The sequence below is a fragment of the Larus michahellis genome, chromosome 4, assembly GCF_964199755.1.
Source record: "Larus michahellis chromosome 4, bLarMic1.1, whole genome shotgun sequence".
NCBI classification, from domain to species: Eukaryota; Metazoa; Chordata; class Aves; order Charadriiformes; family Laridae; genus Larus; species Larus michahellis.
Window position 1 is genome coordinate 30,793,815 of NC_133899.1, and position 27,459 is coordinate 30,821,273.

The window sequence follows — 27,459 nt, forward strand, 5'->3', positions numbered from 1 at the left end:
AGGTTTTCATCCATTATTCATAAATGCAAGTCTTCAATAAGAGGAGAAATTATGCACTTTGCAAGGCTATACTTCGCATTGAAACTTTAGTTGAGATGCCACGCTTCAACTCTGCCTTTTCAGATAGGAAAAGAGTGAGTTTTAAAATGGTCCTTCCTCCCTCTCAACTCCAATTCCCTATTGCACACAACCCAGAAGAAAAATAGTATCCTGAAGTACCAGAGCCAGATGTAAACTGACCAAAAGACTCCAGAGCCGTTTGAGTTAGTTTGCACTAAAGTGCACAATGACCTATTTTTACTTTCTCCTAACTTTCTGTGGTGCAGGCATCCAGGTTGCAGGGAAAAGAGCTGTTGTGGTCGGTCGCAGTAAGATCGTTGGTGCTCCTATGCATGACCTGCTGCTCTGGAATCATGCAACAGTAACCACTTGCCATTCAAAGACCTCAACACTGGCTGAGGAGGTAAGGACAGGATAGATGCATGAGGCTGTAGTTGCCTGCTGGAAGCCAGTGCTGCCAGCTGCACATTGCTGCTCTGAGTCATCAGGTCTGGATTGTCTTTCATCTGAAACAGTTTCCCAGTCCTGTTCATTGGACGGTTGTGTAAATACTTCTGCTGGAATAGGATCCTCATTATTTTTTGCCCTTAATTAGAGGCTTTTAATTATAACAATAAAAATTTTTTGTTTGTTTTCTTTGGGCAAGAGCTGAGAATTTAATCATCCTTTCCTAATCTCCAAGTAGGGGCCGGCAAGACAGCATGTATTTTTGTTTTTTCCCGAAAAGGCCAAGTGGTCTTTTGCTCTAATGGCTGGGAAATGCTAGGCCAAATGTTTTCTCCAGGTTATATTTTTCCAGTCTGTTTCTATGACTGGGAGTTGGTACCATTTTCCTCTTTAGGAGTGAGAGTGACAGAAATAGTGTGTTGCTGTGCTGCCACCTACTTGGGTTTTGTAGAGCAATCGACACTGCCAGGCTCTGAGGCAAGTATTAAAGCTGAAAAGAGGGTGGGTGTATTTGAATATAACTCACAAGGAAGATCAGAAACACTGCAATGCTTCATGCCATTAAGTTGCTGCTCGATAAGACAGTCATTAGGTTGATTAACAATTGAAGTGCTAATTCTTAATGAAATCTTAAAAATAGTTTATTTCCCTTGAAGTTTAAAAGAAAAAATTCCAAGGGATAGCAGCTTCCTAAGCAAACGTGAATGAAACAGTGCAAGAACTGACAACACGTTTCAGTCAAGAGTCTCTAGCACCAGCTTTGTGACCAGATCTGTCAAATTTACTGAGCGCTGGTCTGAACAAATATTAGTGCTGAATTACAGTCAGCTTCCCCTAGAATTGCATGTTATACAGTCCTGGAGTTAAAAACCACAGGCAGTGCTGCTATAAGTGAGGTGCCTCTTGAAGTTCTGTGCAAGGGTTGTTCTTGGCTGCCATCCGATGACTACTGGGTATATTTCTAGCATTGAAAAGAGCAGCTGAATATGCAGGGATATTTGAAGGGAGGAAGATAAGAATATGCAGAAGGCTTTAATTTTATCTAAAAGTAGTCTGTGTGATCCACTTGGGAATCATGGAGGAGTTCAAAGGAGGTTGCGAAGTGTAGACTAGCAACAGTTCAGGACAGGAGTGTGAAAATAGGCCGTAATTTCTGGCTGCAGGAATTTATGCTTGACAAGGAACTGCTAGCTACCTTTAACTGCTGACAATGCCCTTCCATCCCTCCCATGGTAATGAGGGAACACACGGTTTCACTGCAATTGAAGCCGATCTAAGTTGCTGCTGAAGCAGCTCTGCGTTTTTCCACTGCTGGTGCAATACAGAGTTGTTTATTTGGCTTTTTTTTGTAGGTTGGTAAAGCTGATATCCTGGTGGTTGCAGCTGGTAAAGCTGAAATGGTAAAAGGTGAATGGATCAAACCTGGTGCAATCGTAATAGACTGTGGAATTAACCATGTGCCAGGTGCGTGGGTAATGTATAAAGAGTGGGGATGTGTGTATTTGTATATAAATGCAGTTGCTAAGTAAGTACATAGATACTGTTTCCTTGGTGTTTCTAGTCAATGCAGATTTCTTTAAGTCTGTCTTAAGTAATGATGGCAACCTCTGAAGATGGCAGAATAAAAAAAGGTTGGTCTGAAGTACTGTCCTAAAGCAGAACACTTGCGGTTTTGTTTCTGCCTTCAATGAGGCTGATGATCAGTAGGGGAAAGAGGAGGCCTAGGAAATATTACAACAAGTATCCATGTAATTTGCCGCAACTCCATAGTGAAGTTTTGCTGCTGTTGTCACTTGTGAGTGTGGAGCTTTGCTGTCATTGCTTTGCAGTTAGATCTGATTAAGCTGTTCTGTTTGAAATACATAAATGGCAAGCAGTCTCTTAAAGTAGCTGTGGATTTGTTGAATCACAACATTAACTTCTTAGGCTTGAATGGCTGTTTTGAAACAAAGCATCTTCTGCAAGAGTATTGGTGACAGGGCCTCTGGCATAGAATAAAGAGCTTGAACATAATGGATTTTAGGGTAGGGTTTCACTTAGCTACTCCTTTCTTATAAAGGAGGAAGAGACAGTCTGGCAATTTCTGTTTTCATCTCATTTTAAATCCAAATTACAGATATTGAATTATATGGAAAATTAGTCACCATCCAACTATCTCTGTGCTACGCCCACGAGGCTTTTAAAAGGTAGTTTTCATAATTAATCAGTCATTTTGTTGCCATTATTTAATGGAATGTAAAGAAATTTCTGTTCAGCAGTCTTGTTCCTCAAAGATGACACTGAGTTGCATTTTAAAACATTAGTCCTCTGTGTAATTAAAATTAAAAAGTCATCTGCTGTTGCTGTTTGTTGCTTCATGTATTTGTGCCAAGCTACGCAAACTTAGGCGATTTGCCAAAACCCGCAGGGTCACTGATGATTTGCATGAAGCAGAATGGCTTGGAGTCTTCCCCACTAACATGTTGCAAATAAAACTACTATTGTGTTTCTAACATATGATGCTGTGACCTTTTTTCAGGCTTGATGTGAACTGCATCTCTGAGGACACATCCCTGTTTCCTTGCCATTAGTCTGCCTCGGGCAGTGCACTGAGATCTGAGCTTCTTGCACACCCATCCTAGTCAGCGTTGCATGGCAATATGATTAGTGGCATTGTGAGACTCAGTAATCGGGGTTTGATAGAGTACCGTGAAGATTGTCAGATTTCAAAATGATGGATGCCACAGACTTGTTTGGTTTTTTTTCTATGTTTTTCTGAAGCTGCTGAGTTTTCCTCCCTCTCTCTTCCTTTCTGATAAGTTGTGAAAAAGTTTTCAGATTAATCTTTTGGGAAATCAGTGCCAGAATTGTGGCAATTGCAGTGCTACAGAAAGAACGGCAACTAGTTTGCCAGTTTCTCCGGCAACATCATCACTGTATAGATAGAACATTGCTGCTAGCTGTGATGGTGCTTTGAATGTGGCAGGGGGACAAATAGCACAGATGCCAAACATCTTACCATAGCTGTAAGTGCATGGTGGGTGCCTCCTAGGTGTAGATGTGAGTTGCAACTGGAGGACATGGCAATCTCTGGATATGCCTATACTTTGCACGTTGGGGTGCCCTGTACAGGCAAATCCCAATATGATTTGACATATCAGTCCATTAACTTCATGCAGACTTGCCAAGTTGGAGTTAAGTTATAGCTATGTAGCATCATGTAAATGCAGCTGTTGTGCAGCTTTTGAATGGTGAGTGGCCTGTATACTGCCAAAGCTGCCAGTTTGGAGGCTAGAGTGGGCAGTTCAGGCACATCTGGCTTTGTGCTCATGTGTACTACAGCTGAGCAGAATTTCTTCCAGGTCTCCAGGTAAAGAGAGAGGATCTTCTGAAACCTCTATTAAAGCAGACAAGTGTGTCTTATTCCCTTTCCAAACTGGATTGTATTTGTCTTCCCCACTGCTGCAGTTGGAGGGCTAGTCCAGCAAATGTTCTGAATGTCTTATTCCAGGCCTGTAGAAATTGTTCTACTACAGGAAGGGAGAGCAGTGCAGGCAGAGGATATTCCCAGAGATGGCATAGTCTCTGGAGTGTTCCTGCGTGTGTCCTGATGGAGGAAGATGGGAGTCCTCTGCTATGGGATTTTGCAGCCCTAGCTAACAGGGAGCCTTGAACAGTGGGTTATGAGAGCAGCAAAGCAGGATCAGCCTATGTGGATCTTGGCGCCGTACTCTTCAAACACCAGAGGAGCTAGAAAGATATAGAAAGCCTTGACTTGGTGCTCTGTTTATATCTTCATGTACTGGGGGTCAAGCTAGCATCACAGAGCTATAAGATCAGATTGGGTTTGATCCCTCATGAAACACCTTTCCAAATGATATCCAGAAAAAGACCAGACCGCAAGCAGGCGGTCTCCTGTTTATAGATAAGGGTCATGTATGGTCTTGTGTGCTTGCAGTCATAGATCGACCAGAAATGTGTTACGGTTTGGATGTGCACTGGCACAAGTTTGCTTGGAAGTCATATGGATAATCCCAGTGGTTGCCTGTGAATTAGCTCCAGCCCAGAAGCTTCTCTCATGCAACTGTCTCTGGAGACAGATGGAGGTCATCATGTCCAACTGGAAACCAATGACGAGACATTCCTCAGAGGTCGGTACTGGGTGGTGCGGTCGACACACTGGAGGGAAGGGATGCCATCCAGAGGGACCTTGACAGGCTGGAGAGGTAGGCCTGTGTGAACCTCATGAAGTTCAACCAGGCCAAGTGCAAGGTTCTGCACCTGGGTCACAGCAATCCCAAGCACAAATACAGGTTGAGCAGAGAATGGCTTGAGAGCAGCCCTGAGGAGAAGGACTTGGGGATGTTGGTGGATGAAACTTAACATGAGCCTGAAATGTGCACTCATAGCCCAGAAAGCCAACCGTATCCTGGGCTGCATTAAAAGCAGTGTGGCCAGCAGGTCAAGGGAGGTGATTCTGCCCCTCTGCTCCACTCTGGTGAGACCCCACATGGAGTGCTGTGTCCAGCTTTGGAGCCTTCGGCACAGGAAGGACATGGACCTGTTGGAACAGGTCCAGAGGAGGGCCACAAAGATGGTTGGAGGGCTGGAGCACCTCTGTTAGGAGGACAGGCTAAAAGAGTGAGTTGTGGTTGTTCATCCTGGAGAAGAGAAGGCTCTGGGGAGACCTTATAGTAGCCTCCCAGTACCTAAAAGGGGCCTACAGGAAGGAAAGATTGGGGGGGACTCTTTATCAGGCACTGTATTGATTGGAGAGAGGTAGTGGTTTTAAACTGGAAGAGGGTAGATGTGGATTAGATATTAGGAAGAAATTCTTCACTGTGAAGGTGGTGAGACAATGGAACAAGTTGCCCAGGGAAGCTGTGGATGCCCCATCCCTGGAGGTATTCACGGCCAGGCTGGATGCGGCTTTGGGCAACCTGGTCTAGTGAGAGGTGTCCCTGCCCATGTCAGGGGGGTTGGAACAAGATGATCTTTTAGGTCCCTTCCAACCCAAACCATTCTGTGATTCTATGATCATACCTGTTCATGTGTATAGGCATGGCCTTCAATTCTTTGATCTCAAAGTCCTTGGATGCTCTCTCTCATGTGTTCCAGTAGGCTAGACAACCTACTGGATCAAAGAAGACGGAGGCACTGGGAATGGTTGTAGTGTCACTAGAACTCTCTGTAACTAGTTCGTTTTTTTTAAGAGTGGGATGATGAATATTGAGAAGGTGAAATTACGGGGAGAGGCAGAAAGCGTTGTATGTGAGCTTTCCTTCCAAAGAATATTTTAAAGGTATTGAATAGCTCCTAGGTTGTGCTCAGCAGTGCTTGGCGTGAGGTGAGGATGCAGAGGCAGGGACTGGGGGTTTGTTTGGCTTGTGCTCATCACTGTGTCTGTGTAACAGATTACGCTGTTTGTGTTTGGAGTGCCTAATTCATCGCTTGTTTTCTTCATTCTTGGGCCTGGAGACTTCCTGGCCAGGGTGGGTGGTAAGCCTGCTCGGCATCCTTGGAAGAAAATATGATTATGTTATTTGCCTTTTGCAACCCTAATTAATCTGGTCTCTTGTCTGCAAGGCCAGACTGGTCTGCAGTTCAGGCAGGAAAGCTGACAGAGGCTGTAAAAGCACTGTTTAACAGCTGTGATGTTGTTCAAGCTTTGAACTTTAGGGGAAAGAAATGTTGCTTAAAACACAAACACAGCAAAACATCCAAGCTGCTAATTCTTTGTAACAATGCAGCTAAAAATTAGTGTTGGCAGGAGCTCCTTTTTTTTCCTCTTTGTTTTTACCGTAATCAGCTGTTCGGGAGTTTGGTTTCTCTTCCACTCCTCCCCCTTGCCAAATGTATGTTAAAGTTATCAGTTGTGTTCTGTTCAAACATATACTTACTGTATCCAATATAATATTTCAATGTAACAACATTAAAATCTATCTTCAGGGGTTTCATACTGCTTGAAAGTTCCCTGGAATCCTCATATCTGAAATGAGGATCTGCCACTCCAGGAGGAACTTTAGTTTGCTTTTTTTGGTTCTGTCTATAATCAGCGAGTTCCTAGATGACTGTGCTAGTTTACTAATGCATTTTGTCTTTTTCTCTCTCTTTATGGGTAAGATTAAAGGTCACCACTGAAAAAAAAGTGTTATATCTGCTTCTGAATTGTCAGGTCATGTCATGTAGCAGGATATAGCAATTTTTTTTTGCCAAGAGAAAGGAGATTATTCTTCAGGGGCTCTCTTAAGCCACCTGTGAGGTTTGTTTTAACAAGAGTCTGATCTTTGTAAACTGCAGTATTTACTGGTCCATCATTAGAATGGCAATGAATAATTGAAAAGATTAGCATTTTCTGTCTTCAGTTTCTGTAAAGGCAAGTGATTTTATTCATTAGTAAGGCCTAAATTTACTCCAAAATGGAACAGAGCAAATGTAAACCTGGAGTTTTGGAATAAGTCAACCATGTTTCTTCTCTCACTTCTTTTAGACCCTTGGTTTATATCTCCTTCAAATGGGAAACTGTACTAATCCTTCAGAGCAATACAGCAGGAACTGTGAGAGGATGGTTCAGGCGATAATGTCTATTGTGTGTCCTATTTGTGTTTTATTATTGCACAGACGTAAGACTTGGTCTGTATTTTGGTCCCTCTGCATTTGTTTTGGAGTCCTCTTCATTCAGGCTGCCCTGTGGACCACTTGCCACTGAGAAAATACTTGCATCCTCAAGGAAAGTGAGATCTATCTGGCTGAGGACAAATGGCACTTAATGGGAAGATACATTGCATGAGCTGTTGGCACTCTCTGAGTGAAGTGTGAAGAAAACAGCTTCATCTTGTGATTTTGTTTTAACTTTTTATCTTTCTTTACAGCTTCCTGGGTAGTCAGCTTCTGTTTTGTGTACTCCAACAGAGGAAAAGACTTCAGCTTCAGTCAGTGCTGCCTTCTCTGCTGTTTTGGTGAAACGTGATGTGTAACTTTCTTTTTTCTTAAATCCCCAGACAGCACAAAGGCCAGTGGGAAAAGAGTTGTAGGAGATGTGGCATACAATACAGCAAAGGAAAAAGCTTCCTACATCACCCCAGTTCCTGGTGGCGTTGGGCCTATGACTGTGGCCATGTTAATGCAGGTACGTGAGCAGACTGTGACTGCTGATCATCTCCTCTACGTTTGCCTCTGGGGTGTGTTGCTGCTGACCATCAGCACACTACCAAAGCAACTGGTACTTCCTTATTGCTCTTACAGAGGTCGAGTTAGGATTTCCAACTTCTAGTCCAGACAACTTGGATTCAGTTAACAGAAGAAGAAGATGGACCTTAAGGAAATGTTGTGACAGAGGGTTATTTTGGGGGGTTGTTTGGTTTTGGTTTTTTGAGTGTGGTCTCTCAAAACAGTGAGAAATGGGCTTGTCTTACAATGCTCTGGCTGTAATTCTAAAACTATCCATAGGGTGATTGGATAAAAAGCAGGATAGTAACAGTATAAGCCAGCTTTCTCTGTTTCCTGATTTGCATAAGGAACCCTGCTGGCACAGAACAAGCAAAAAAAAAAGCCAGTACATTGGAAGATAGATAGATAGATATGGTGAGGATTTTTTTTTTCTTTTTAAGAAAACTACAAGCAGAATCTCATTCTGGATTGTTAGCAAATGCTTTAATGAAAGCACTTTGTGTTAATCCCAAACTGAGACAGATGGGAGGGGGAAAGCTTTGAGTCTCTTTATTAACCAGCATGGTTCGTGCAGTGGTGGTTGCTGTAATGCATTCTCATGCTCATTTTAGAGCACAGTGGAGAGTGCGCAGCGTTTTCTGGAGAAGTTCCAGCCTGGAAAATGGAACATCCAATATACCCAGCTTACCCTAAAGACGCCTGTTCCAAGGTAACGCTTTCAAATGAAGCTACTGTCAATATTCATGCAGTATAGTATTCACTTCTGTTCCCAAGCTTTGCGTAATACGGGGCATACATGTATGTAGACTGTGGTTAGCATTGAAGTTTGGAGAGAAGTAGAGAGAAAGCACTCTGAGGCCTTCCTAAGGGAGCAGAGCTAACCCACAGTGGTGCTGTGACATATGTTGAAGTGTAGGCTTGGGTCATCCTGATAACATTGAGGTATAAACATGGACTTCCACAGACTCTCTAGGCCAGCTAGATAGTTGCTGGTTCAGCAAATAGCAAGACACTTGTATTTTGGAAAATTTTCAGTCTGACATGGCAAAAACCTAGCATCTTGAAATAGCAGTTGTTGATGTCAAGTCCCCAAGGAGCAGTTGAAAAATACACAAAATATCACAAAGGAGCATAACATGTTGCCTACAAAAAGGCAATTTTGGGTTGGAGGCTGGGGGTGTTGGTTGGGGGTTTTCTGTTGATTTATTTCTGTGTTGGTTTGTTTGTTTGTTTGTTTTTTCAAAAAGTAAACTCTGAGGATGTGTCTATTCTATGGTCAGTGTTGGTAGGATTGATTCGTTTAACTAGGATAGGTTAAAATATTTAAAACATAGATTGGCTGTTTGTAGCTGATGCCATCCAGAAGTGGGGGATTTGTGAAAAGTCTTTGACTTATAAATTGACTTTGCTCTCTTTCTTTAAGTGATATTGAAATATCGCAGTCTTGTATGCCCAAGCCCATTGATCAAGTTGCAAAAGAGGTTGGCCTGCTCCCTGATGAGGTGGAGCTCTACGGTCAAACTAAAGCCAAGGTTCATCTGTCAGCTCTGAAACGGCTGAAGAACCAGCCAGATGGCAAATACGTTGTTGTTACTGGGTAGGTACTTCCTTAACTGAGGCATCAGTTGCATGGTGTCCAGGTGAAAAGAATTTTTATTAGCTTGGCTTGTTGCTGTATTGCCTTTTGGTAAGGTGTCTGTATGGGGTCCTCTCGGTTTTAGTAAACCACACTGTGAAAATCTAGCGGTTTGGGAAATAGATTTCTCTGTTGTGGCAAATAGTAGGAATGTACTTTAACATTTCTCTCTTGGGATGAATTGTTTTGCTCTGCACATCAGGGTTATGAAGGGCTTGTATTGTGGTCAGAGTTCTCCTAGTCTAGTAGCCTGCCTTCAACAGTAACTAGCAAGTTGTTTCAGAAGAAAGTCTTCGGCAGTTATGTGATAATTTGCCAATCTCGTTCCAGTTTCAAACTGGTGAAGATTAGCCGAAGTCTGAGCCAATCCAGAATTTGAGTTGGCGTTAACTGCCATGACTGTTTTATTCTGGTGTTTTGAGTCTCACCCACTACAAGTGTTTCATTGTGTCTGTCCTGCTTTTTCACTGCAGGATAACTCCTACTCCCCTGGGAGAGGGGAAGAGCACCACTACTGTTGGTCTTGTTCAAGCCTTAGGAGCACACCTTCACCAGAATGTCTTTGCCTGTGTTCGGCAGCCTTCTCAGGGGCCAACCTTTGGTATAAAAGGTATGAGCTGTTCTGTTGCTTGCAGTTGGACTAACGGGGAAAGATGGCATTCAGAGATTTTATTCTGCTGCATTATAGTTTTACATAATTCCCAGTTACAGTTGCATTTCTTACAAGAATAAAAAACCTTGGGTAAGTTCTTCGGTGTTGTCTTCAAGTGCTGTGGTGGGATTTAAACCAGGCTGCTCAACAGTAGCTGCCTTGTTAAATCCATTAAGCAAACACATGCAATACGACTGTGGGCTATAGAGACCTGTATTTGCATGATTTGTGGCTCGCTAGTGAAGGCCCTCAACCTATTGCTCCGAGATGTGCTGGGTACGCTGCAGCACACTCGAAGTCTTACGGGAATGAGCCAGGGGCTCCTGAGGAGATGGGAACTGGGGAGTCACAGATAAAACGCCCCGGAAGAAGACCACCTGAAGAGCAGCATGAAGGAAAAGCAAATGCTCCAGCCAGTGAGACAGCTTCATTGGGCACCCAGCTGAAATGCCTTTACGCAAATGCACGCAGCATGGGAAATAAACAAGAAGAATCGAAGATGTGTGCACGCCTCCAGCGCTACAATCTCATTGGCATCACAGAGACATGGTGGGATGGCTTTTATGATTGGAGTGTTGGAATGGATGGATACCGACTCTTCAGGAAGGACAGGCTGGGAAGGCAAGGAGAGTGTGTTGCCCTCTATGTCAATGAACAGCTGGAATCCATGGAGCTCCACCTGGGCATGGATGAACACCCAATGGAGATCTTATGGGTTAAGATTAAAGGGAATGCAGGGTCAGGGGACGTTACGGTAGGGGTCTGCTACAGGCCACCTGACCAGCACGACAGAGCGGATGAGGCCTTCCATAGACAGATAGTAGCAGCATCGTGTTCGTAGACCCTGGTCATTGTGGTCGTCATGATGGTCATGATGACCCTGGTCATCATGGAGGACTTCAACCACCCCGATATCTGTTGGAAGGACAACACAGCGGGGCACAAGAAATCCAGGAAGTTCGTGGAATGTGTCAATGACAACTTTCTTCTTCAAATGGTAGAGGAGCCAACGAGGAGAGGAACTATGCTGGACCTAATCAGCTACCAAGATGATTAGGGGACTCGAACACCTCTCTTATGAAGAAAGGCTGAGGGATTTGGGTCTCTTCAGTCTGGAAAGAAGACGGCTGACAGGGGATCTTATCAACACTTACAAATACTTAAACGGTGGGTGTCAGGAGGATGGGGACAGGCTCTTTTCAGTGGTGCCTGGGGACAGGACAAGAGGTAACGGGCACAAACTTGAGCATAGGAAGTTCCACCTAAACATGAGGAGGAACTTCTTTCCTTTGAGGGTGGCAGAACACTGGAACAGGCTTCCCAGAGAGATGGTGGAGCCTCCAGCTCTGGAGGCATTCAAAACCCACCTGGATGCATTCCTATGCAACCTGCTGTGGGTGACCCTGCACTGGTGGGGGGTTGGAATAGGTGATCTCCAGAGATCACCAGCCCTTCTGGAAGATCCAGATCTTCCAACCCTAAGATTCTATGACCTTGTCCTTACCAACAAGGTGGCGAGTGTCAGGCTCAAGGGTAGCCTCGGCTGCAGTGATCATGAAATGGTGGAATTCAAGATCCTTCGGGCAGCGAGGAGAGCATGCAGCAAGCTCACTACCCTGGACTTCAAGGGAGCAGGCTTTGGCCTCTTGAGGGACCTGCTTGGCAGGGTAACGTGGGAAAAAGTACTGGAGGGAAGAGGGGCCCAAGAGAGCTGGTTAGTATTCAAGGATCACCTCCTCCAAGCTCAGCAGCGGTGCATCCCAAGAATGAAGAAGTCAGGCAAAAATGCCAGGAGGCCTGCGTGGATTAACAAAGAGCTCCTGGACAAGCTCAAAAGCAAAAAGGAGGCCTACAGAGGGTGGAAACAAGGATGGGTTGTCTGGATGGAGTACAGAGAAACTGTCCGAGCGACCAGGAACCAGATTAGGCAAACTAAAGCCCAGATAGAATGAAATCTGGCTAGGGGCATCAAGGATAACAAGAAAAACTTCTATAAGTATGTCAGGATATGATCGGAAAAAGGGAAACATAACCCCCATTTTCAAAAAGGGAAAAAAGGATGACCCAGGGAACAACAGACCAGTCACTCTCACCTCTGTGCCTGGCAAAATCATGGAGCAGATCCTCCTGGAAACTCTGCTAAGGCACATGGAAAATAAGGAGGTGGTTGGTGACAGCCAACAGGGCTTCACCAAAGGCAAATTGTGCCTGACAAATTTGGTGGCCTTCTATGATGCTGCCACAGCATTGGTAGATAAGGGGAGAGCAACCGACGTCATCTACCTGGAATTATGCAAAGCGTTTGATACTGTCCCACACAACATCCTGGTCTTTAAATTGGAAAAGCGTGGATTTGATGGATGGACCACTCGGTGGATAAGGAACTGGCTAGATGGCCGCACTCAAAGGGTTGCAGTCAAGGGCTCAATGTCCACGTGGAAGCTGGTGACGAGTGGCATTCCTCAGGGGTCAGTACTGGGACCAGTGCTGTTTAACATCTTTGTTGGTGACATGGACAGTGGGACTGAGTGCACCCTCAGCAAGTTTGCAGATGACATCAAGGTGTGTGGCACGGTTGACATGCTGGAGGGAAGAAACGCCATCCAAAGGGACGTTGACAGGCTGGAGAGGTGGGCCTGTGTGAACCTCATGAAGTTCAACCAGGCCAAGTGCAAGGTCCTGCACCTGGGTCATGGCAATCCCAGGCACAAATACAGGCTGGGCAGAGAATGGCTTGAGAGCAGCCCTGAGGAGAAGGACTTGGGGGTGTTGGTGGATGAAAAGCTCAACATGAGCAGGCGATGCGCACTTGCAGCCCAGAAAGCCAACCGTATCCTGGGCTGCATTAAAAGAAATGTGGCCATCAGGTTGAGGGAGGTGATTCTGCCCCTCTACTCTGCTCTGGTGAGACCCCACCTGGAGTACTGCATCCAGCTCTGGAGTCCTCAGCACAGGAAGGACAAGGACCTGTTGGAATGGGTCCAGTGGAGGAACGTGAATGTGATCCAAAGGGATGGAGCACCTCTGCTATGAGGACAGGCTGAGAGAGTTGTGGTTGTTCATCCTGGAGAAGAGAAGGCTCTGGGGAGACCTTATAGCAGCCTTCCAGTACCTAAAGGGGGCCTACAGGAAGGATGGGGAGGAACTTTTTATTAGGGGGTGTTATGAGAGAACATGGGGTAGCGGCCTGAAATTGAAAGAGGGTAGATTTAGATTGGATATCAGGAAGAAATTCTTTTTCTGTGAGGGTGGTGAGACACTGGAACAGGTTGCCCAGGGAAGCTGTTAATGCCCCATTCCTGGAGGTGTTCAAGGCCAGGCTGGATGGGGCTTTGAGCAGCCTGGTCTAGTGGGAGGTGTCCCTGCCCATGTCAGGGGGGTTGGAACTAGATGATCTTTAAGGTCCCTTCCAACCCAAACCATTCTGTGATTCTGTGATGATTTGACTATTGTTTCTCTGTAGGTGGAGCAGCAGGTGGTGGCTATTGTCAAGTTATCCCCATGGAAGAGGTAATTCAGACAACTTATGAAATCTTTTTTGTTTATGGCCCAGTGTAGCGCTCCCAGGAACTGGATGCTTGATTTCAGCAAACTGTTTTGTTTTTTTTTATTATTTTAGAAAAAAGAACAAACACAAACATCTTTGGTTTTTTCGGAAGGGTGCCTGCATGGTCAGGGAACTTGATAGAACTTGGAATTCCCAGTAGTTCTTCTCTACCTTTGAATTGCTGCATACCCTTGAGCAAAGTACATCCTGTGCCTCTTTTTCCCAGCACTGAAATGAAGATGATAATGACTTAATAAGTTTTGGAAGATTATTAAGTAGTTCTGTTAGCAGCAGTGGTCACCAACTCTTTCTGTGAGCTATTTTGGTGTACTTGTGTTTCAGATTACTAACATGAAATGGGAAAAGGGAAATTGGGAATCAGTAATGCCAAGACCTCAGCCTGTGGGGGACTGGCACTGCAGCATATTTCTAACGTGACTTGGCAACGAGTAAAATCCTGTGTCTGGGGGCAGGGAATTGAAAGGCACGTGTAGCACGTGCTCTCATGCTTCTCTCAATTCTCAAAGTAATTGCCTGTATAATTCTACCTTTGTCTTGTGCACTATAGATTGACACAGGGCAATTCTAGGAAGAAAAGCAGAAATGATCAAAAGGGCTGTTCGTTCCAATTGATGCAGCAAGTCCATAAAAGAGAAAAATGTTAAGGAGGCAGAATATTGATTTAGTCAGGTGCCAAGAACATGTGTGAATGATAGATGTGACAGAGAAAATAATCTCCTCCTGTTTGGGAGTGTTAATAAGAACCAAAATACTTGACTGTGTGCAGCAGTGGGAACCAGCCCCACCCTTGTAACCAAACTGGCTGGAAAAGGACTTTCTTTAAGTATGACCCATGGTGGTATAAATACACATAGTTTTGTGGGGGTGTTTTACTCGATGCATGTCTCCTAAAAATCTAAGTATCTGGAGTCACTATTTACAGTAATGATCTTGATACATCATTGGATATTTCTGCATGAAGCTTTCATCCTAGGAAAAGATTAGCAAGTGAAAAACTTTTGAATTCATACTGCAGAACCAAGGTGGTAATAATTGCTTGGTTTTGCATGTATGTAGAAGGAAGCAACAATTAGCATTTTCTAATTAGGATTTATAATCAGTATGTGACTAGCTCCATTCTGCTTTTAGCTATCTGGTTTTTAAGACCACAGTAGTAAGGCTCCAACGAAGTGATACCATATGAGGTGTTCTGTAATACCACCTTTTCTAATGTCCCCTTTTCATCTTCCTCCTTTGCTGCTCTGCTACAGAGGAAAAGGATTGTTTTAACCACATCTTTTACTCCCCTGCCATAATGCAAGTTTGTCACGTAAGCTATATATCCCAAGTCTTCTGTCAGTATAGCTACAGTGCAGCCAGATAACTCATGTAGACAAGCCCACTCAAACTATCTTTTAATGAGATAGAATCAAGAAAACTACTAGCAATGTCACTGTGTAGTACGAGGTCTACAAGTTCTGCCTACGATACTCTGTGTTTGAGTGGTTAGCTTATGCAGAGCTCTGTGCAACCACAGCTCTACTGCTAGCACTACACAAGGTTGCTAGTTTCAGTTTATCTCAGATACCTTTGTGGGAGCAGCAGCAGCTTCAGCTAATGTATGTGTGAAACCAGTTATGCAAATAATGAGAGTGGGTCAGAAGGTGAAGGAGGAGCAATGCAGATGTGCCATGTGGTGGTCTTCTCAGGTGTCAAGGAACCTGAGAGAACTGTTGTCCCGGAAAAAAAGAAAAAAACAAACCTTTTTATTTGGAAGCTTCATTCTGTAAGTTTGTAAAATGACGTAAATGTGGAGGAGGCATTTTTCTGTTTTAGAGAAATTCTTTCCTCTCTTTCACGTACTGCACTGAGCAATCTCTCCCCCTCCACCCTCACCCACTTTAACGTTGCTATTAATACTTCTCTTTCCATCTGTCTACAATGAATTGAAATAAATGAAAATTGCAGCAGGATGAGGTAACTGATATGTTTTGTGTCCTCTAGTTTAACCTTCACCTCACTGGTGACATCCATGCTATCACTGCAGCCAACAACCTGGTTGCTGCTGCTGTCGACGCGCGTATATTCCATGAGCTAACTCAGACTGACCAGGTATGATCCTTTCTTATGAGGTATTTGGGCCCAGCCTGCTTTGGACAGGATGTTTTAGGTGTGCCAGCAGTGCTAACTACCTACCTGTTTCATTCTGCAAGGCTCTCTACAACCGTTTGGTGCCTTCTGTCAATGGTGTTAGGAGGTTCTCGGACATTCAGATCCGAAGACTACAGGTAAGTTCACAGGTTTCACATAGGTTTCTGGTTCTGTTCCACTTATTCATCCCTTATGTAGGCAAAGATAGGTTACAGAAACCCTTGCGTTGTCCTGAAGGTCATTCTGCTGGCACTTATTTTTCACATAAAGTGTGCAGAAGTGTGTTAGCTCTTCATACAGCACGGAAAACGGTGAGATGCAGCCCTAAGGGGAAGAATCATTGATGTAATTCTCTTTATTATATGCTGTATGAGTAACACAGTGGGAAGAGGCAAAGGGATTAGTGCCCTTTATTAATAGTGTCAATTCAATGTCCTTAATGCAGTTTAAGAAAGGACCAGAATCAGTCTGTACCTTACACCCAGTTACATCTGGAGATGAGTAGTTCCCATATGATGGCTATATAGATAATGCAGCACAAAAAAGACAATTTATAAAATTCAGCAAAAAGAGTACATAAGAGAATTTTTCATCTTATCCGAATTGAGCAAACAGGGCAAAAAGGAAAAAAATACCTGTGCCCTGCATTGCCCACTCCTCCCCAGAAAAAGAATTTCCAGTTAAATGAGTGGCCCTGTCATTGAGTGGCAGTCCCTGAGCAGGCCACAGCTCATCTGATCCTCAGAAATTAATGTGAACTAGTATGTGTCCCTGGCCTCTGCAAAAACTAGGATTAACAGAGGAATAGTTTTGCACTGGGCTTGGACCTTCTGGCTAGGCGGACAGCCTGGGGCCTGGTAAGCTCAAAGGACGAATCTCTTTGTACAATATTCAGGCTGGATCAGTTGCCCATTTGGAGGTCAGAAACAATAGTCGGACTACTTAGGAAGCTAAAACTCTCCATTTATTAATTGTCTATAATGTCTCAACCATTAAAGAGTGTGTGGTTTGCTTCCACTGCTGAGCAAAGAAGCTATGTCATATTGCTTGGTGTTCCTGATGGACTGTTGAGGGAACTCTACCGTAACCGCTTTTCTGGTTATTAAATGTCGGGATGTGAACGGGATGCTAATATTCCAGAAAGAGTGTCTTTGTTTTTATTTTTTGTTTATGTATTTATTTTTCTAAATGATGTGCTTGAAGAGGAAGAAAACAGACTTTCTTCTTCCCTGCTGTTCTTCTGGAGAAAAATAAGACTTACCTGTCTAGTTAATTAAAAAAAGCTTGCTTGTTCATAGATCAACTCAATCGTTTTCCTCATTCCTAAGCTTGCGCTTGTATGAGGCTTCTTGAGATAATTCTTCTCTCAATTAAGCAACTTGGCAAACTGCCCATCCTCTCAGTATGTTCAGGATCGGCTTTCTGGGATGCTGACAGCCTTGTGACTGAATTGTTTAATTCCTCCTTTGTGCTGCTTAACCAGCATGCTGAAAGCAGTGTCTTTAAATACGTATGGCTGTGTGCAGTGACCCTAGGCAAACTAATGAGAAATGGATGTAAGCATGTGAGACTAATGATTAGAACAAGGCGTGTAAGAAACTGCAGAGCTTTCTCTCTAACTCTTTCCGTAGATGCCTTGTACAAAGCTTGGTGACAGCCTGCCCTAATGAGCGCTATTGTCTGCCTTGCCCTTTACTAGCTGGCCAGCAGCAGGCTCTGCTTCCAGGTACACACTGATAATGGATCATCTTATGTTGTTGTGGGGTCTAGGAGAAGGGGCACCAAAAAGGCAGCCCCTTCTTATTTCTGAATATGCAGCTGCTGCTGCCAAAGGCTCATTGCTCTAGTGAAAGGCTCATTTCTGTGAATCTTTTCATTATACCTTTTTTTCTTTTATTTGTCCTTTCCTCCCATAGAAATTGGGCATTAACAAAACTGATCCTACGGCTTTGACAAAGGAAGAAATAAACTTATTTGTGAGATTGGACATTGACCCAGGCACCATAACGTGGCAAAGAGGTACAAGAGCCATTAAATGAAAGAATTATTAAGAAACAAAATATGTGTCAAAAGAGGGGTTTGCGAGTGCAGCAGGAACTGTGTTTCCTGGGAAAGGGGGCAGGGCTGGCCTCTCCTGAGAGTTCGGTGCGATAGATACCTGCAGCTGGGATCCCATTTCTGAAAGGTCTGATGGAGGGCCTTGAATCTGCTCTAAATTCGCAAAGATTAAGACTTCACTAATTGGTGCAAGTTTGTTTTTCTGGATTTGTCAGTCACTGAGAGAGTTGAGTTTGGCAACTGTAGCCAACAGCCTTTTTACCTGGCTGAGAAAGCTCTGTGAGCAAGGAGAGGGTTCTGCTCTGGGATTAAACTCCGTTTTAATCTGCCCATTTGATCTGTTGGGGACTGACAGCAATTAAAGACTGGATTTTTAGAAGGTTTTTAGAGATACCCGAAGGCAAGATCAGTCTCTGGTCTGGTAGATTTAATATTTCACTAGTAAAAGAAATTTCAAATAAAGACTACTTTTTTTTTTTCTGATTTAGACCCCACGAGTATTACTTTTCCTTCTTTTTATTAAAATACAGTGTGAAATGTATTCTCCAAAATTTGTTTCATAACTTGTAATGAGGGTAAGTAGTCTGCCTCATGGGAAATATTTTATAAAATACTTAAAATTTTTAAAGCAGATAGTAAGAAACAGCAAGTTTAAGCCAGTATTCGATAGTTTGTGTTTCCAAGGTAATTTGAGTTAATGGAGCTGTGTAAAACTACTCTCACTAAGTGATAGAATCTGACCATTTTATCACTTAACCTATAAGGTGATAATTTTATTTCTTTTTGGCTGTAATAATTCCCTGATTTCACATTGACTAATGATGGTGAAAAAGCAGTTGGGATAATACTAGCAGCTCTGCTTTTCAGAGAGGCTTTGGGCTTGTGGTTAATGCACTCAGAAGGAGGTAGGCTCCCTGTGGATGCAGTGCAAGGTCTGCATGTAACTGTCGGCATCTTAACTTTGTTGCAGTTCAGTTTTGGGGGAGAATCCCATTGAGTAGCACTTGCCATTCTTTAGGAGAGGATGGTATCTCAAACTGCCACCGTCTCTTCATAGGTGATCTAGCTGAGTGTTTGTAATGGAGCATAGGTGTGACTTATGACTTGCAACGTGACTTCTCTCTCATCTTTCTCTCTGTATTCGTTGCAGTACTGGATACAAATGACAGGTTCCTTAGGAAAATTACTATTGGACAGTCTCCAACAGAAAAAGGCTTCTCACGAACGGTAATTGTTTCCTTTTCTTGCATGTTTTAAAAAGTACTTTGAAAAATGTGGTCCTAAAGCAAGTTTCTGTAACGCCAGATATTTCCATCTTTGGCCAGTGCCTCATTAAAGAGAAAGCAGAAAGTCCCTTCAACCGAGCAGTTAAATTTTCAACCAGTGCAGTGTTTAGTTTTATGTCTGTTTCCTCCTTCCCTGTTCTTTCCTGAATGTTGACTTCCCAAACTGGGATGACTGTGGCCAGTAGGTCGAGGGAGGTCATTCTCCCCCTCTACTCTGCACTGGTGAGGCCACAACTGGAGTACTGTGTCCAGTTTTGGGCTCCCCAGTTCAAGAGGGACAGGGAACTACTGGAGCGAGTCCAGCGTAGGGCAACCAAGATGATTATGGGACTGGAGCACCTCCCTTATGAGGAAAGGCTGAAAGAGCTGGGACTCTTTAGCCTGGAGAAGAGAAGGTTGAGGGGGGACCTGATTAATGTTTACAAGTATCTAAAGGGTGGGTTTAAGGAGGACGGAGCCAGGCTCTTTTCAATGGTTCCCAGTGACAGGACAAGGGGCAATGGGCACAAGCTAGAACATAGGAAGTTCCGTTCAAATACACGGAAAAACTTCTTTATGGTGAGGGTGACAGAGCACTGGAACAGGCTGCTCAGGGAGGTTGTGGAGTCCCCTTCTCTGGAGACTTTCAAGACCCGCCTGGATGCAGCCCTGAGGGATGTGGTTTAGGCAGTCCTGCTCTAGCAGGGGAGTTGGACTAGGTGATCTCTAGAGGTCCCTTCCAACTCTGAAGATTCCGTGATTCCGTGACTGTGGCATAATAACAGTGGTACACAAATGCCCTCTGTAAATATGATGCATGGCAATGGCTAATCTTCACCATTGCAGATGTTTTGGGTGGGATGTATGTGGCCAAAACTAGACTCAGTATCTGAGCTTGTTGTCTATATTTATTATATAATCAATAGAGTAAAATAGGCAATCTGGGCTGTGACTCCTCTCCTCCCTTAAGTAACTGTCAAATTAATACTTCAAATTAATTGTTCTCAGAAAAGCTTCTTTCCATTGACTTGAAATGTCCCTAGGCTTCTTAGCTTTGATGGAAGTGTCTGTGTTATGTCAGATGAATTCTGTCCTTCATTTCCTATAAAATCTGATTTTTTTTTTTTTTTTTGGTCATTTACTCTACTGTTTAGTGATAGTCAGATGAGTTAGAAAAGTCAGTCTTCAAAAATAGAATTAGTTAGTGTTAAGCATTATTACATGAATCACTAAAGTATGTGCCAGGAGAGAGTCATGTAATAGCAATGGAATGAGTAGTTTTTACTTAATTTTGCAGAAAAAAAAATTCAGTTTTAAATGGCCAAATGAAATGAAGTATGTTCTGAGAGTAATGTTTTGGATTTCTTTTATATCTGTATGTCTGTATCTTTAAATTTTTTTTTGTTATGATGGTGATGATTGGCCTTGTTTCAAGAATTTAACAGAGGTAAGAATTACTTTTAGGGAATCTTGATGAGTTCATGTTCTTTATTCATCTCTTGCAGGCTCAGTTTGACATCACGGTGAGCAGTGAAATCATGGCAGTTCTAGCGCTCTCTGATGGGTTGGATGATATGAAAAAGCGACTGGGCAGAATGGTAGTAGCTTCCAGCAAGAGAGGAGAACCAATTACAACAGACGACCTTGTAAGACAGTCATTCAATTCTTTTTCCTATAACTCCTGAAAGTCCTTGGATTGAAAAGCATAGAGACAGTTCTGTACAGTAAAGAGCTTAGCATATAGAAGATTAAAGATGAAATCTTATCCCCTGGAGTTAATGAAGGTTTTTTACTTCCTTGTGGCTAGCACCTTACCCAGAGAGTGAGGGTGTATATGCATGTGACCTGGGCAGGGACAAATGGTCCTGTGTGATGTGCCGTGTGTCAAGTTGAAGCTAGCGCCATAGGAATTGATGGGGAAATACATGGTGGCTTCTAGATAAAAAGCTTATTTACAAATAGGAAATACTTAAAACACATCCTGCTGGCCATCCTGTTTCTCAGGTTCCCTTGAGTAGGGAAAATACTGAGCAGGAAAAAAGCCTCATGCAAATTTAATTACAGAGGATGAAATGCCTTATTCTGGGAGACTACGAATGCTGTAAAAGCCAAACCCTTTGTAAAAAGTGCAAGGTCTCCATAAGGCAGCCTTTGGCAAGGGACACAAATGCTCTGTTTCCGCTGCATTAAATACTGAATGTACTAGCGCTGGTGATGCGTATGTAAAGTACAGTATGTAAAGCAGTCCTAAGCAGCAGTTGCAAGGGGCAGCGCTGTCTTGCACCCGTCCATACAATAGTTATTGGTGTGTTTGTGGAGTATGTCAAATGGCACTCTCCCGAATGATGCTTCAGTGTGGTTTCAGGAGAATAACCTGTGCCCCAGACACTTCTTCCAATAAATGCTTTGAAGATGGCAATGCTGTTTGGAGAAGGAAAGGGGAATTGAGCCCTGTACTTGAACTGTGTCCTGCCACTTGTCCTCAAGACAGAGAACAGGCTCAGGACTGTTGCTGGTGCTTACTGCTGTCTTGTATAGTAGATTTTTCACAGCCTGCTTTGCAAAAGAGAAGAGTATTGCAAATTCACATGATGTGGTATTAATGAGGTTTGTCTTGCATTTTCTGAATGAACCTTTCCAGCAGGATGTAAGAATCCACAGGGAGGATATCCTGGCCAGGTGGAATACAGCACTAAGGCTTACCTGTCTCTTGCTATGGGGTTTTTTTTGTTTTCTTGTGTGTTTGGGTTGGTGTTTTTTTTTTTACTTCCTCCCAGGGTAAGCCTTAGAAACAGTAGATTATAGCAATGTGGCCTGACTCTGGCCTTGCAGGAAAAGGGCTAGGCTGGGAACCAATTATCTGTAAATTTCCTTATGTGAGACATTTGTTGGGAATGAGGGAGGGCATTTGACAAAGCTCTGTAGGCAGCTTTGAGATTTTAATTCCTACTGTTAGCATGCTGCCAGTTCAACCTTAAGTACCTGAGTTAAGCCCTGTTCTGGAAAACGGGAGTCTCTCCTGCTGCCCATCAGCAGTGGAGGCAAATGGTGCTTGGTAGGGAGTTGCTTTTGTTTTTTGTAGAGTCCAGGTGATAGAAGTCTTTCATCTCAAGATTTTTTAACTTTTTTATTTTAAAACTAGTTATATTTAATTTTTTCCATTGCAACTGTGGAATGGGGGATGGTATCAGACCTGTCCAACAGGTTCTCTTGAATGTTGTTTTTTTTTTTGTCCTGATGGTGGCCATTGGCTTGCATTGTTAGGACTGTGTTACATACTCCTCATGCAGGCAGAAACGTGGTGATTGCAGAGACCAGACTGCCACAATAAGATGTCTGGGTCCTTCTGCTGTGATATGACCAGTGTCATGAGCGTGCTACCAGGAAGCGCAAAGAAACTGGGAAGAAATGTGGAATCAAAAAACAACTACAGGTTTTTAGAGATGGGATTTATTCATATGCCACTGAGTGACATCGTGGAAATCTTGCTCTGTAGTTTTCATTATTCTGGAGACGACTGAAATTTAAAGCTTATCCGTTAAATGTTAAATAAGCTTTCATGTGGCAAGATTGAAACTAATGAAACAAAGCAGTGAATGTCTCTTAAAAAACCTTTCGTATAATTGAGTGCTGCAATCCAATTGAAATTAAAAAGGAAGAAAAAGAAATCATGGTTCAAGGTTTTCATGACTGTTGTGAACATTTGGCTCAGTACCTATGATAGCAATTCTCACTATTTTTTGCAAGTGCTGGGTAACAGCCAATTTTGGTTTCTACTGGACTGTGTCAGTCACAAGGATGACCAGACCCCCATTTTCTTTTCCCAAAGCAGATGAGGATAAAATGCAAGCCTTCACTTTGCGGGAAGCAGAATTGGAGCAGCGTATATTGCTGCACCTTAGGGGAAACCTGGGCTCCAGTTTTTGCCTTTCACGATGTCAGCCTGGTCTTTCTCACGAGCACAGAGGTTCACTTTAAAAGTTATTTCTACACAAATCACTTGGCCAGAAGGTAGCAGCTTGTTATGGTGTTTTTAAGGCCAGTATGTAGAGCCTAGTTGCTGAAATGAGGAAGGCAAAAGTCCAAGACAGATCTACCTGCAAAACCCAAAAACATGGACATAGGCATAACTTTAAACTCTTTAGTATGTTTAGATACCGCAAAAGAAAGACAGTAATGCTACAGTTGAGTTATCAGGGTGATGAGTGTGGTCCAGTATTTGAACATGTGTAACGACTGTCCTCAAAAACTCCCTGCTTTGCGCCACTGAATGGTCTACAGTAAACCACACGTACCTAAGAGTTACTCTGTCACTGCGGTTGTTTACTAACCTTGTTACAGCATTGAAACAGCAATTTGTTTTTTATGCCTTCTACCAATTACAAACACACTACAAAGTGATGGCCAAGCAAGGTCCCAACCAAGAGGCTGCACCAAGCAGAAACCGTAGATCCTCTTTCGAGCATGTAAAGGTCATATTCTGCCTCACTAGGGTTAGTTATATCTGGAGCAACTGCTGGTTCTGGTCCTGAAAGCTCACCAGGACAAAAGCAGTGCCTCGACACTGCATAGGAACTGTCTCAAAGTCTCGGTACGTCTGGAAACTAATTGCCCTTTTTTCTTTTAGGGAGTGACTGGTGCTCTGGCTGTCTTGATGAAAGATACTGTTAAGCCAAACCTCATGCAAACACTAGAGGTGAGTACGGATGACTTGCTATATGTGTGTTCTCAGAGCCAAGAATCAACCGGTACAGTTTGTTCATCACAATTAGTGTGGGGTTACTTGGTTTAGAGTTGGAGATTTCCTGTGGTTTCCTACCTAAGGTTCAGGGCTAGGGAAGAAGGCTAGCTTCTTTCTAGGTCTGCCATTGGCATGTGGGATGACCCCGAGGAAATGCACTAAACTCTGCTGTGTCTCTGTTCTGTTGTCTTTAGTGCAGGAAGCGTTTTGGGAGTGTAAATGTGGATGCAGGAGAATGGCAAAGAGTTGCTGGGATTTAGCCATCCTTTTCTTAAGCGGATTAATATCTCCACTTGTGCAGATTATTATAATCCTGTTTGCCCTGTAGTCCGTATTACTGATAACAAATATTTGATCAGAAGACTTTAAGATCTGTCTTCTAAAGGCATTTTTCTTTACCTTCAGGTACCGTAGTACTTAGCTCTGGAAATGCTACAGATTTGCTAAATTGTACCCTCTGATTTTCTCTTCCTCTCTCCCACATCCCCCCTTTTCTAGGGAACACCAGTGTTTGTTCATGCTGGACCTTTTGCCAATATTGCACATGGGAATTCTTCAGTGTTGGCAGACAAAATAGCACTGAAGCTTGTGGGTAAAGAGGGATTTGTTGGTAAGTGTGTAGGGTGGGTTTTTTCTTTGTTTTTTGTTTGTTTGTTTTGCAGGGAGGGATCTGTCTTTTTTCTATCATCACTGTCTTTGGAATTTTTTTGTCTTGGAAGAAGCTTCTGATTTATATAATCAGAGCATGATTTCTCCACCCAGCAACCTCTCACAAGCTTCTTTTCTTTTAATTCCTACTCTAGTTACAGAAGCAGGATTTGGTGCAGATATAGGCATGGAGAAATTCTTTAATATTAAGTGCCGCTATTCTGGTCTCCGACCTCATGTGGTGGTGTTGGTTGCTACTGTCCGAGCTCTGAAAATGCATGGAGGAGGGCCTGCAGTAAGTACTAGGCGAGGTTTTCTTTAGGCATGAGGGGCTGTTATTGTTATTCTGTTCCAGTCACTTAAAGCCCTGTAATATTTGATCTGCTTGTAACTGTTTTGAGATTTGCAGTTGTAAAAGGAATCCATATGTCCCAGTTGCTTGTAAGCTGCTTCATTGTAGTATGTTATAGGTACATACCTGATTGTTTTACTGTCCTAATGAAGTGCTTGTATGCTGGGGCATTCGTGATATTACCACAGTAACTCATTTGTTGTATTGTGAGCGCATCTTGCAGTCTTTTATTTTTCCTTTTATTTTTTTCTTAGAAAAAATATCAGCCTGGAATAGAATGTTGTATCTTGACACCATTTAATAAGAATCAAGTACGAATTGGTGCCATGGATAAAAATCTTATGGTGTTCCATCTTTTTTCTTTTTTCCTTTTTTTCCCAGGTCACTGCTGGAGTACCTTTACCAAAGGAGTACACAGAAGAGGTAACCTTTAACTCTTGTGACAGTTGACCAACTAACTGCAGTCATGGCATGATATTGTCATGCAGCGCGTGCCTGGATATAGCTAGTGTGTGTCATTTCTTTAACTGCCAGGGAAATGCTTCCTCATACAAGCTGTAAAGTTCTTCTTGCCTTTTTTTTTTTAATGATGTTACTTTGGCTCTGCTCTCTCAAGCATTTGTTGTATTTGACCTAGCCAGTGTTCACAGCCTTTTTGTTTCTCCTAAGCTCACGCAATTGTCTGTGCGCTCAATTTTTCATAGTAATAGCTATTCTGTGTCCCCAGACCTTCTCAGTATGGAGTAATTTCTTGGCTGAAATACAGTCTCTGAAAACATTCAGAGTGCCTCTCTAATTACTCTCTTATTCTTAGCAGCAGTTTCTGGTTTTATTTCCCTCTCCTCCTTTGCAAGCAGAGAGGAAAGTGAACGAAGATCTCAGCTTCTATCCTTATGCCTTGAATGGTTATGTACGCTTGGACAATCGGTCTGTTTACTTTGCTGCAGCTTTTTAACTTGTGGAGCTTCTGCATGGATTATTCTTTGCATAGGAAAGGATGAAATGTCTGGATTTCCATGAATAGTCTCTGACGCTGCAAAATGTAAATGTGTGTAAACCAAAAGCTTTTGCCACAGGACTTCAAACAAGTTTCATGAAATTCACTGCTAATGATATTTAATACATAAAGAGGAATGTGTCAGAGAGGAAAACGAGGCTTTACTGTGGGGAGTTAATGAGTATTAACTTACTAAGAATAACAAAAAAAACCTGTAAAAAGTGACTTATCTTACCTTGGCTTGGCAGCTGAAACCAGCGATCATTAGAAGTAGTCATTCCTTTTCCTGTCTTCCATCCAAGACCATACACTGGTCTGGATGCAGTCTGGGCTGCATCCAAGACTGTGCACTGATCTGGCCTGTTCAGAAAGCAGCCTTTGTGGTTTCATTCTCATTTGGACATTTTTATCATTAGCTGTGGAAGTAGTGGATTTGGAACAAAATTTTCATTGCCCCTGATAAAATGTGCTTCCTGTCTTCTTTACAGAATCTTCAGCTGTTGGCAAAAGGCTGTAGTAACCTCAACAAGCAAATCCAAAATGCACGGATGTTTGGTGTCCCAGTAGTAGTGGCTGTCAATGCTTTCAAGTAAGTGAGCTGGGACACGTAAGTGATGCAAGGGAATAAAATTGTGGCACTTTATATGCTATGTTTAACACAAACTCTTGTTTTTGGTACTGTTGATGCATTGTTTGTGGCATTTTGCATTGCTGGAAGATGCTGAATAAATAGGGGAGCTCTGCTTAGTGATTTCAAATGCATTCCTTAGTTTAAATTAGCTTAGGATTTTATGATCAGTGACTATTACCTGCCATCACTGACACCCTGACTGGCCAAATTACTGTGGACAAAAGGTGCCTGTGATGATGTGGAATCTAAGCTCTCAATAGATGGTGAGGTGCCTGTGCTGTCGATAGCATTATGTTCAGTGGTCTCCTGCATGGAATAACTATATCCCGCTAAGAAGCTTTTTGGGCTCTACACGTTGTACTGCCCAGGAAACAGAATCTGTGTGGGGTCTTTTTATGCAAGCAGAAGGGCTTTGAACAGGTGTGTTAAAGCTGATGCCAGTTGAAGCAGAGTAGCCAGCTAAAGATTCTGCATCTGAAATAAATGCATGTTGGCTGATTTAGAGCAGTTATGGTTTTTTAGCTTGTTGTGCGCACATGATATAGCACCTCTAAATCAGCAATACTAATGCCTTTTTGAGTTTGCTTATGAAGACAGGAGTTGTATTGCTGATACAGGACAGATACAGCATAAAGCCTGAAAAGCGGCTCTGTCGTTAGTCGTGGGTTTCTGCACGTTGTGCCAGAGCTACCTGTTGCTCTGTGTTCCTCTATGGAGTAGCTTCCTTCACCAAGGTGGAGCAGGCTGTGGTGGATAGCCCCTCCGCAGCTTCCTGACGGCTGGATTCTGTGGTTTCTTTAGACAGTTTTTGGATGTTGTCAACAAGAGTGAAAAATGGTTAGAACAAACAGTTCATTTACTATGTCTGCATTCTGGTACAAATGCACGAACTTTTCTCCTTACAGAACAGATACAAAGGCTGAACTGGCCCTTGTAGTACAACTGGCAAAGGAAGCAGGAGCGTTCGATGCTGTGGAGTGCACTCACTGGGCAGAGGGAGGTAAAGGAGCAGTTGCACTGGCCAAAGCTGTTCAGAGAGCATCACAGACCCCCAGCAACTTCAGGTTCCTCTATAATGTGGAGGTAAGAACTTGCAGTATTACAGAGGTATTTTGTAAGGTGGAG

General features: G+C 43.2%; 1 protein-coding gene across 1 annotated transcript in view; it reads left to right on the forward strand.

Moving 5' to 3' along the window:
• Nucleotides 1–27,459, forward strand: part of MTHFD1 (methylenetetrahydrofolate dehydrogenase, cyclohydrolase and formyltetrahydrofolate synthetase 1) — a 48,273-nt gene that overhangs the window by 12,891 nt on the left and 7,923 nt on the right. Inside the window, exons 7-24 of the mRNA XM_074583760.1 lie at nt 327–463; nt 1,860–1,971; nt 7,488–7,615; nt 8,268–8,365; nt 9,080–9,253; nt 9,766–9,902; nt 13,408–13,454; nt 15,496–15,603; nt 15,705–15,779; nt 17,559–17,661; nt 18,851–18,927; nt 20,471–20,611; nt 23,593–23,661; nt 24,205–24,316; nt 24,510–24,649; nt 25,088–25,129; nt 26,192–26,292; nt 27,240–27,417. Of these exons, the coding sequence (XP_074439861.1) occupies nt 327–463; nt 1,860–1,971; nt 7,488–7,615; nt 8,268–8,365; nt 9,080–9,253; nt 9,766–9,902; nt 13,408–13,454; nt 15,496–15,603; nt 15,705–15,779; nt 17,559–17,661; nt 18,851–18,927; nt 20,471–20,611; nt 23,593–23,661; nt 24,205–24,316; nt 24,510–24,649; nt 25,088–25,129; nt 26,192–26,292; nt 27,240–27,417 (1,979 nt within the window). The remainder of the gene's footprint in view (nt 1–326; nt 464–1,859; nt 1,972–7,487; nt 7,616–8,267; nt 8,366–9,079; nt 9,254–9,765; nt 9,903–13,407; nt 13,455–15,495; nt 15,604–15,704; nt 15,780–17,558; nt 17,662–18,850; nt 18,928–20,470; nt 20,612–23,592; nt 23,662–24,204; nt 24,317–24,509; nt 24,650–25,087; nt 25,130–26,191; nt 26,293–27,239; nt 27,418–27,459) is intronic.